Below are 11,302 nucleotides of genomic sequence, written 5' to 3' on the forward strand. Positions count from 1 at the left end.
TCCAACCCAAGGAAGTTGGCTACACCAACAAAAAAACAGACAATTGATGGTATCATAGCAGCAATCCCAAAGAAGGGGAAAATGAACAAATTAACATCACCAACAATGAAAACTAAATTAACAGGAGATAGCAATCACTAGTCATTAATAACCCTTAAAACCCTTAATATAAATGGACTCAACTCACCTATGAAAAGACACAGGCTAATAGATTGGATACAAAAACAAAATTCATGCTTCTTCTGCATACAGGAAACACACCCCAACCTCAGAGAAAGATATTGTCTCATAATAAACGGTCGGGAAAAAATATTCTAATCAAATGAACCTAAGAAACAACCTGGTGTAGATATCCTAATATCTAACAAAATAGACTTCAAACTAAAATCAATCAAAAGATTTCATATTAGTCACTGGAAAAATCCATTAAGAAGAAATCTCAATACTGAACATCTATGCCCCAAATACAAGGGAACCCTCATAAGCAAAAGAAACACTTCCAAAGCTTCAGTCATTCATTGAACCCTGCACACTATTAGTCTCACCACTCTCACGACTGGACAGAGATCAGTCAGACAAAAAAAAATGAATAGAGAAATAAAGGAACTAACAGATGTTGTGATTCAAATGGACTTAACAGACCTCTATAGAATACTCCATCAAAACATAAAAGAATATACCTTCTTCTCAGCACCTCATGGAACCTTCTCAAAAATTGACCACATACTCGGTAACAAAACAAACCTCACAAATAAAAAAAAAAAATGGAATAACTGCATGTATCTTATCAGATCACCATGGTTTCAAACTAGAATTCAATAGCAATACTAATCCCAGAAAGCCCACAAAACCATGGAAATTAAACAATGCTCACCTGAATCATCAATGTCTCAAAGAAGAAATAAAGAGAGAGATTAAAGACTTCCTATAATTCAATGAAAATGACCACACGACATACATAAATTTATGGAACACAATGAAAACAGTGTCAAGAGGAAAGTTCATAGCACTAAATGCCTACATAAAGAAGCTGGAAAAATCCCACACAAGTGAATTAACAGAACATTTGAAAGCTTTAGAACAAAAAGAAGCAAACTCTCCCAAGAGAACTACATGGCAGGAAATAATCAAATTGAGAGCTGAAATCAACAAATTAGAAGCAAAGAAAACAATAAAAAGAATCAAGGAGACAAAGAGTTGGTTCTTTGAGAAAATCAACAAAATAGACAAACCGTTATCCACACTAACCAAAAAGGCAGAGAAAGAATTACAAATTAACAAAATCAGAAATGAAAAGGAAAACATAATAACAGACATGGAGGAAATACAGAAAATCCTCAGGTCATGTTTTGAAAATCTATACTTCGCAAAATTGGAAAACTTAAAGGAAATGGACAACTTTCTGGATAAATATCACTTACCAAAATTAAATTAAGACCAGATAAGCAAATTAAGCAGACCTATAACTGTTGAAGAAATAGAAACTTACAAAAAGTCTCTCAACCAAAAATAAAGCTCAGGACCAGATGGTTTTTGTTCAGAATTCTACAAGATTTTCAAAGAAGGAACATTGCCAAACTCCTTTTATGAGGCTACAATTATGCTAATACCCAAACCACATAAAGACATTACTAAAAAAGAGAATTACAGACCAATCTCACTCATGAACATTGATGCAAAAATACTAAATATAATACTCGCCAATCAAATCCAAGAACACATCTGAACCATCATCCACCATGATCAAGTTGGCTCCATCCCAGAGATGCAGGAATGGTTCAACATACCAAAATCTGTCAACGTAATCCACCTTTAAAGAAACTGAAAAATAAAAACCACATGATCATCTCATTAGATGCTGAAAAAGCTTTCAAAAAAATGCAACATCCCTCATGATAAAGGTCTTGGAGAGCACAGGGATGCAAGGAACATACCTAAACATAATAAAGGCAATATACAGCAAGCTAACATCAAAGTAAATGGAGAGACACTCCCAGCAATCCTACTGAAATCAAGAGCAAGAGAAGGTTGTCCACTCTCTCCATATCTAGTCAATATGGTTCTTGAGGTCCTAGCTAGAGCAATAAGACACCAAAAGGAGATCAAGGGGACACAACTTGGAAAAGAAGTCAAACTCTCACTATTTGTTGAAGATATGATAGTTTACATAAGCAACCAAAAAAATCTAACAGTGAACTTCTACAACTCATAAACACTTTCAGTAATGTACCAGAAACAAGATTAACTCAGAAAAAAATCAGTAACACTCTGTACAAAGATGATAAATGGACTGAGAAAGAAATCAGAGAAACATCACCCTTCACAATAGCCACAAAAAGCATAAAATATCTCAGAAGACTCTCATCAAACAAGTAGAAGACTTATATGACAAGAACTTTAAATCTTTGAAGAAAGAAATTGAAGAAGATACCAGAAAGTGGAAAGATGTTCCATGCTCTTGGATAGGTAGAATTAATATAGCAAAAATGGCAATCTTACCAAAAACAGTCTACAAATTCAATGCAATGCCCATCTAAATCCCAGTAAATTTCTTCACAGACCTTGAAAGAATGGTACTCAACTTCATATGGAAAAACAAAAACCCAGGATAGCCAAAACAATTGTATACAATAAAAGAACTTCTGGAGGCATCACAATCCCTGATTTGAATTTCTACTACAGAGCTACAGTACTGAAAGCAGTCTGGTATTGGCATAAAAACAAAGGGAGCAATGGATCCAAATCAAAACCCAGATATTAATCCACACACCTTTGAATACCTGATTTTTGACAAAGAAGGAAAAGTTATCAAATGGAAGAAAGAAAGCATATTCAACAAATAGTGCTGGCATAACTGAATATCAACATGGAGAAGAATAAAAATAGACCCATATCTATCACCATGCACAAACTCAAGTCCAAATGGATCAAAGACCTCAACAGAAAGCCAGCATTGCTGGTGGAAATGCAAGCTGCCCTTTGGATGTCTGTGTTGTGATTCTTAGATAATTAGGAAACCACCTTCCTCAACACCCATTAATACCACTTTTAGGTCTATATTCAATTGTGCCACAAGGACATGTACTCAACTATGTTCATAGCAGCATTGTTGGTCATAGCCAGAAGCTGGAAACAACCTAAATGCTCCTCTGCCAAAGAATAGATAAGGAAAATGTGATACATTTACACATGGAGTACTACACAGCAGAAGAAAAAAACGACATCTTAAATTTTTACAGACAAATGGATGGAGCTAGAAAACATCATTTTGAGTGAGGTAACCCAGTCCTAGAAATACAATTACTACATATACTCACTCATAAGTGGTTTTTAAACATAAAGCAAAAAAAAAAAAAAAGAGCCCACAATAGACAATCACAGAGAACCTAGACAACAATGGGGACCCTAAGAGAGACATACATAAATCTAATCTACATGGGTAGTAGCAAATGACAAGATCTCCTGAGTAAATTGGGACCATGGGAACCTTGGAGAGGATTGAAGGAGAGGGGAGAGGCAGGGAGGGGAGCAGAGAAAAATGTAGTGTTCAATAAAAATCAATAAAAAATAAAATAAAAATATAAGTAGACTAGAAAAAAAGAACATTTTCTATTGCAAACACAAATATTCTTTTTAATGATTCAATGAAACAGAGACGCTAAAACCTAACACTGTGCTTTTGTGACACTAGTTTTAACTTGGTAATATTACAATAGGTACACCACGCCAGATGTTAAAATATTAACTCATAACTTTATTTACAATAAAATATTTTATTAATTTAAAAAGTACCTCATGTAATACAGACAAAATACATATCTGTACAGACAAGATATATGACTATAGATAGACAAAAGTCCAATGGCAGGGTCCAAAGCTCCAACATAAAACTGCCTTTCCCTATCTGGACCGATATGGAGGCGCAGGAAAAATTTAAGACACAGTTCACATAGCAGTATCAGAAGGGAACCTCAGGCTTCAATCATTCCTGAAGATCACCCGTGTTTATTCTTCAAACACCTTTTATTCCCCCAGTAAACCAAGGCGGGAAACATATTAATATTCTCTTTCCCTGGGTCTTGGGAGTACAGTCACACCTGCAACTCAGTCACCAGCTTGGAATCCACACCTCTCCCCAGGAGGTCTACATAATAACAAAAGAGCAGGAGCAATACACCCTGAGCCTTTGTTAGATGACTACAACTTGTCTGGCAGGACAGCCCTACCCTGGAAACCAAGCATGGCCAAAGAACCTGGCTGCAAATATCTATTAGGAAATATGGGACTACAGCCCAGAAATCATAGAAAGCACACAGGCTGATTCTAAAATTAATCTTTCAAATTCACCTCTTAAGTTTGCCAAGCAGAAAGCATTTTAGTAATTACATCCCTTCCATTTATTTTCCTGAGATATTCCTGAGATAGAATATTTTGGTCCTCTGAAACACTGACTTAGAGATGAAAAGGATTTGTTTTGCCTGATACTTCCAGGGGATAGATTTTGTTATAGTGGGAAGGCATTGCACCAGGAGAATGAGTCTCACCCACTGGGCAATGGGAAGGCAGTCAGACCATACATCATCTTCACACAGGAAGCTGAGAGAGAAAACAGGAAGTAGGGTCAAGTTAAATTAATTCAAATCCACCTAGAGTAACTTTTGTGTTCTAACAAGGGTCCACCTCTTAAAGATTCCTGAAGGACTCCAAAGCAAGCATATACAGACACAGACACACTAAAAGACACAAACGCACACACAGAAAGAGAGAGAGAGAAAAAAAGAAACACGGAGAGAGAGAGACAGAGGCTTTCAATCAGGTATGCCAAGAATAGCAATTTTAACAATATGTTCTAAAATAAATGAAGAAACGAAGTGACCAGAATGTTGCTGTAACTCAGGATGCCAAGACAGGGAAAACAATACTTTCTATGCCTGCACAAATGTCAGTAGAGATTTCCTCTATGTGCTGGTGAATGGGTGTTCCTGTGAATAACTTTCCTCTCTGCTACTTCTGCAAGGCTGATTAACTGGTTAGAACTGCAATGATTGTGAAGAGGTTAAAGTGCTCCAGGCCCAGGGCAAGATACAGATGAACTTTAGTGGCCTTCATAGTCACCAATAACCTACCTTTGTATATGACCAAGAGGGAAAACCTTGGGATATATTAATTGAACAGACTAGTGACTTATGCCAACCAAAAGGCTGAGATTATCATCACATAGTAACAGCCTTTGGAACTCTACCAGGTATTTCTGAAGGGGTCCATCAATGTATTTTAGGAGTCCAATGGTTTATGATTTCCTTTGTTACTATAACACATTGTAAAATTGTTAACACATGGGAACATGAAATTTAATGGTAACTGACTTTGTGTTCTTGGGCCATGGTCACTCACACTTACGTCCTGAATAAACTGCATCCTACCCTTTGTGGTGAGATTTCTGTTTTGTGCCAACAGTCATGGTGCCTAGATGTGGAAGCCTCCTCCCTGGATGAGACAGGCACCAATATGGATCCCCTCTATCCAAACTGCCAGTATTATCTCCTCATGTGGATTTTGGTGAATGCTTTCCTTGGCTCTAAATTTCCTTGATTGGGTCAACAGTAAAAGAAATGTGGCTATTTTCAGATTCGTATTTCGCCTATCATCCTCTGACTGTGACTCTTCATTCTTTATCTCCAAGAGGAGCAAAATCACTGTTTCAAAGAGGAGATGCCTAATTTAAGATAAAAACAAAATAGAGGACATCCCATGCTATGATTTAATATCATCAAGGCTTCTTCCCACTGGGAAGCTCTCTCACCTCCATTTGGTTGTCTTACTCTCCCTTTGAGGAGTTCTATTTCTCTTAACCCTTATGCTTAAGTTTTCATTAAAACACTTCTTACTATACCACAAGCCAAAAATCCTGATTTGGCACAAGTTGAGTTTTGGAAAGTCTAGGGGAAATCTCCAGGCTGTTGTAGATGACAATGAACAGCTATGTCTCTGTCCAAACTAAGGTTTGTAGGGATGACAGACTCCATCTTGAAGAATAGTTCAAGAGTTTGCCTGTTCATCACTCAGCTTATCTGCATTGCTAAGCATGGCTTACTAGTTACCTGAGGTTTCCACATAGTGATGAAAAAATACCACTGGAACCAAAGATAGAAATCTAGACTCATCCATATCCTATTCCCGAGTTGATAAAATAATATGTGTCTTTTCTAGGGGAGATCTTCAGAAAGGTTATGCTCCCAAATATCCCAAGCAACTCTCTTCCCTACAAGAGAGCATCCTGAGACACAATGGAGACTGCTTGAGAAAGCAGCACATTCTGAATTTATATCACATTAGGATGGTTATGTCTCCCCTAAATTATTCAAGGGCCTTTCTGCTCCTTCGCTTCCTTTAATGTTTTCTCTGTTTTGTGGAAAGTTAATTGCTTAGACAAGGGAGATACTGCCTGCCTCCCACCCCCATGATTTTCTGAGAAGGGGCTGACTCCAAAAGTTAAAAGTCAACATAAGAGATACCAGACTCAATGCATTTTGATTTCTTAAGAGACTAAAACTTCACCTGTCTTTACATGAACATTAGGATTCTATCACAGTGGTGAACTTAGCATATGTTCCTCAGAATATCAGTGGGTGGAATCGTTTCTGATCTGTGGGAACACTCAGATGTCTGGACAAAAAAGTAGCCACTTAAGCATTGGTGATAAGCCAATACCAGGTAAATATAAGACAGATCATCTTTATGTAGACCAGGACAAAATACAGGTGAGATTGGTACTAAACATGTAGCTGATAGCTGGTCTATGATGTATTCTTCTGTTTAATTTTTCTTCTTTCACAGATATGCAAGCAGGCATGGGAAATGGAGTTCAGCTGACTACAAACTAAAAGAGTAAATGTTCTTGGTTTGTTCATTTTAACTAAAGTAACATTGAGGGTGGTAGTTTTTCTGTAATGACACTTCATTCTCAGATGACTAGCTCTAAAAATAGAAAAAGATATTGCCTTAAGTCCACATGATAAACTTGAACTTTTGGTCATTTTACTCAGCATTCTGCTTATTATAAAATGATAGGGATAGGGGCTGGAGAGATGGCTCAGTGGTTAAGAGCATTGCCTGCTCTTCCAAAGGTCCTGAGTTCAATTCCCAGCAACCACATGGTGGCTCACAACCATCTATAATAGGGTCTGGTGCCCTCTTCTGGCCTGCAGGCAGACACACAGACAGAATACTGTATACATAATAAATAAATAATTAAAAAAAAGATAGGGATATATGAGCTTTCTACTTGGTTAATATAGTGGGCACACCTGCATTTAATGTAATTGTGTCTAGTCTAAGATACATATTTACACATGTTGTATTTGTACCACATAAAAACTAATAAATCCTGTGATCATTTCAATTTTATTTATTTGCATTGAGTACTGATATAGGCATATATATTTATATACTGGTATATATGGATATACATAGGATGCTCAATTAAACTGCACAAATGCATATTTATAAATGTGAGTGTTTGAATTATTTTTAAAAGACTTGATGAATGTGTGCTGCCTTATATGGGAAGGCAAAAGATCTTCAAACTTATTAAATTGTATTTGGGTCTGTTAAGTGTTTTTTAAAAACCTGAATATGTTATTTGTTTATATAAAACACCATTCATTGTAATTGAAAGACTAATGTTTCACAAAGCTATAAAATTTAATATTAGTATATAGATTTTTAAGGTTAAGATTTTTAAGATTAATACATAAGATCTTCCAAAACACGATATAATGAAAAAAATTGATTACAATTTATTTCAATCAAGTAATGGTCATGGGAAAAATAAGAATTACATGGCATACAATACTTTATGTTAATCAAAATTACTCAGAAAAATATCTTAGAAATAGTATAATAAATTGTCTCTAAAAATATTCTTAACTTATGAATAAAAATTCTAATAAGTGATCTTACTGAGCTGTAATACATATAAAACAGACAGGTTTCTTTTCAAAAATCTGATTTTTAAATTTTCCTTGTCGTGATTAGAATTTTGGGAGGTTGATAGTATCCCAACAAACAGTCACATTCAAAACTAAATATTTCAAAATTTCCTTGTCGTGATTAGAATTTTGGGAGGTTGATAGTATCCCAACAAACAGTCACATTCAAAACTAAATATTTCAAAGTTCTTATCTCTACCAATTTAAACTGAAGGAAAAACATTATTTTAAAACCAGGCTGTCAACGACTGCTCAACTTGCCTAAAGCCTCATCACTACTCAGGCAAAGTTCTGTGTCTTTAAAAGTCAAGTTTTCTCCTTAATATTAGTTCAAACCTTTAAGAGGATAAATTAGCAATTAGCAGTTGCTTAGAGCTACAAAAATAAAGCCAAATAGTGTAACTATAGAACTAGCAAGTTACAGATCTAAATCAAAGCTACAAAAATCATATTTTACAACAAAGAATCCACCTTCAGTTACAGCTCTGTGCACCTAAGGACCTTTTACAGCTACTTGGGTTTTTATATCCTGGACATAGTACCAAAGTAGTTTATAAGTAAGTGCAAGTTATAATTAACAAATTAAACCCAAATTCTTCTCAGCGCCTTGTCTAAACTAACTGTCATTTGAAGGGAAAAGCCACAACTCCAAAGGTCTATCTAGTTAAGCTTGCAACAGGGCAGGGCTGAGAGCTCTGACCATTAGGGGTAAGTCCAGCTACATCTGGAAGGAGTGGCTAAGCCCTCCTATTACAGAGAGAGGGTTGGACCTATAAGGGCGGGGTGTCTGTGCTCTCTGGCTTTAGGGCCTCCAAGGAATTTGGAGGGGTGTGATCGGAATTGGACTGGAGTAGATTATTTGAGAGTCCTATAAGGCTAGGAGCCCTGAGCCTCAGCTCAGACCCTGATTCCTCTGAAGGATACCAACCATGCTCGCTGCCGCGGGCTCCCTGGTAGCCGCCATCTGGGCAGGGCTCCATCTCCGGACTCTCTTGCTGGCTGTTGTCACTTTTCTGTTCCTGGCTGACTACTTCAAGAGCCGGCGCCCCAAGAACCACCCTCCAGGGCCACGACGTCTGCCCTTCATAGGTCACTTACTGCAGTTGGACATGGAAAAGCCGCACCTGGGGGTCCAGCAGGTAGGAAGTTACAAGATTGTCGGGCTCTGAGCTGACCTAATCCTGAGCTGATGGATCTGCGTAGTAGGGGAACTGGGGGGTGGGCAGGCAGGGCTCCAAGGCACACGTTCCTGGTGGCAAAGCCCAGGACAGAGTTAGCTTCTAAACATGCACTTTTAAGAAATATGCAGCTAAGCAGGGCAGTTGTGGCGGATCTCTGTGAGTTTGAGGCCAGCCTGGTATACAGGACGCCATTTTTACACAGAGTAGTCCAGACTTAGGGAAAGGTAGGGAGAAAGGGGGAGAGGGAGGAAGGGAGGGAGAGGGAGGAAGGGAGGGAGAGGGAGAGCAACAGGAAGAGAGAGAGAGTGTGAGAGAGAGAGAGAGATAATTGGAGAATTTCTTATCTATCTGTGACAGTTCCTAGGTGATGTTTCCTTTTAGGTTAGAGAAAACATTGTGTTATTTGAGTTCTTTAAATATGTCCAGGTCTATGTGATGATTTAATAGTAAATGATGATAAAGACAGATATGTCCTGCTGCTTTGAGAATTGAGTGTAAAGTCCATATCTCAGCTTAGTTGATTAAAGTCCTTTCAGGAAAATAATAAATAAACAAACAAACAAACAAACTGGAGTAGGTGTGTGTGTGTGGTCTACTCCTCTTGACAGAAGTTTGGTTTAGGTGTTAGCTCTCTCTTACTGAGCCCTGGTTTTTTTTTTACATTTTTGCTGACTGCTCACTTACTGATGATATCACTTACTAAGAAAGGCACAAGCAAGTGTCCAGGTCCCCGAGGAGAGTGACCATTTCTCCATGCAGTTCTGGAAGCTCTCCCTAATTAAATTGGGAAGTTTGTTCTGTGTAAACAGTGACATTTAAGATTGGCAAGTCATTTGATGATTTAACCATGTAGCTTTGTAATGTCCCTCCTTATCCAGAGGAAATTTTGTTTTGCTTGAATTTTCTCTGATCTCTTACACCCTGCAAGCTCCCTTTTGTTCAGTATGTGAAAGGCTTTTGATTTTTCAGTTCTTTTATTTTTGCCTACATATAACACTAGAATTGAATTCATCTGGTCTGCATATATTTGAGCAACTTTATTATTATTCAAGTCTCATCATTATTGGGAGAGATAGAACATGTCTATTTACAATTTACATGTAAACGTTTAAACTCAATGTTTTATTGTTTTGTAATTTGTCTTTTTGCTCTGCTTTCATTCTTTCATTTTGGTTTCCTATCCTGCCACACGGGTTTCTTGGACACTCTCTGAGTAGATGCCTTTTTATTCATCTTCTCTCTCTTTACATCTCTACTGTTGTCCACCCAGCATCTGCTCCCTGTTACTCTCAATACACACACGCAGCTCATGAGAGTTTGCTAACAGCATTTTCCATGTGAAGCGCAGCGACTACAAACATGGGGGAGCCCTCTCCCCTGTATGATGCACTGCCCCAGGTGCTGTCCCCACTCACTGAGACCCACATCCCACACTGCCCTGCTCTTCGGTGTCAGTGCAGCTGGGACTCAAAGGCACAGGAGTCTGTTGTCTTTGCCCCTTACTCATCCTCCCATAGCTGTCTTTTCTCTGACCATTCAAGTTCATCATTTCCTTTCTGACCTCAAAGCCTTTCTTCCTTCATTCCTTCAGAAAAGACTGTAGCAGAAGGAAACAGCTTAGCCATGCCCCTCCTCCGAATGCCTTTCCCCTCCTTACCACACTGACTGTCCCATGATTGTAGACAACTAGGTTGACAATGAGAGGCACTCACATTTTCAAATGTTCTCCTACTCCTTGCTGGCCTTTCTGGTTTCCCTGTAAGTATTAAAGATTTTTGTTTTGTTTTGTTTGTTGTTTGTTGTTGTTGTTTTGTCTCACTCCTTTCAAGATTCATTTTCCATATTGATTGTGGTGGTTTTGTATTATTTGGGGCTTGATGCTGTTGGAATCTACATGGCAGGCTTGCATTTTGCAAGACTAGGAAGTTTCCACCATTTTTCAGGTGTTTTCTCAGCGACACATTCCTGTTTTCAGGACATTGGTGTCGCGTCCAACCCTCGTCCCGCAAGGATGACGCAACCACCGGAGCTCTTCTCACTGCAGTTTATTCCAGGACCTTTTTAACAATTGTATCTCTCTCTCTCTCTCTCTCTCTCTCTCTCTCTCTCTCTCTCTCTCTCTCTCTCTCC

General features: G+C 38.1%; 1 protein-coding gene across 4 annotated transcripts in view; it reads left to right on the plus strand.

Annotated features, from left to right (window-relative positions):
• The window catches only part of LOC126498043 (cytochrome P450 2J4-like), a 158,144-nt gene that overhangs the window by 64,375 nt on the left and 82,467 nt on the right, over positions 1-11,302 (plus strand). Inside the window, exon 1 of one of the 4 annotated variants that reach the window (XM_050136385.1) lies at positions 8,733-9,130. The exons of 1 other annotated variant lie outside the window; for it this stretch is intronic. In XM_050136385.1, the coding sequence (XP_049992342.1) occupies positions 8,921-9,130 (210 nt within the window). In that variant the 5' untranslated portion in view covers positions 8,733-8,920. Of the gene's footprint in view, positions 1-8,732; positions 9,131-11,302 lie in introns of those variants that run through there. 2 more of the 4 variants (XM_050136391.1, XM_050136387.1) reach the window with 2 other exon arrangements.

The sequence above is a fragment of the Alexandromys fortis genome, unplaced genomic scaffold, assembly GCF_014885135.2.
Source record: "Alexandromys fortis isolate MF-2015 unplaced genomic scaffold, M_Fortis_MF-2015_v1.1 scaffold_13, whole genome shotgun sequence".
NCBI classification, from domain to species: Eukaryota; Metazoa; Chordata; class Mammalia; order Rodentia; family Cricetidae; genus Alexandromys; species Alexandromys fortis.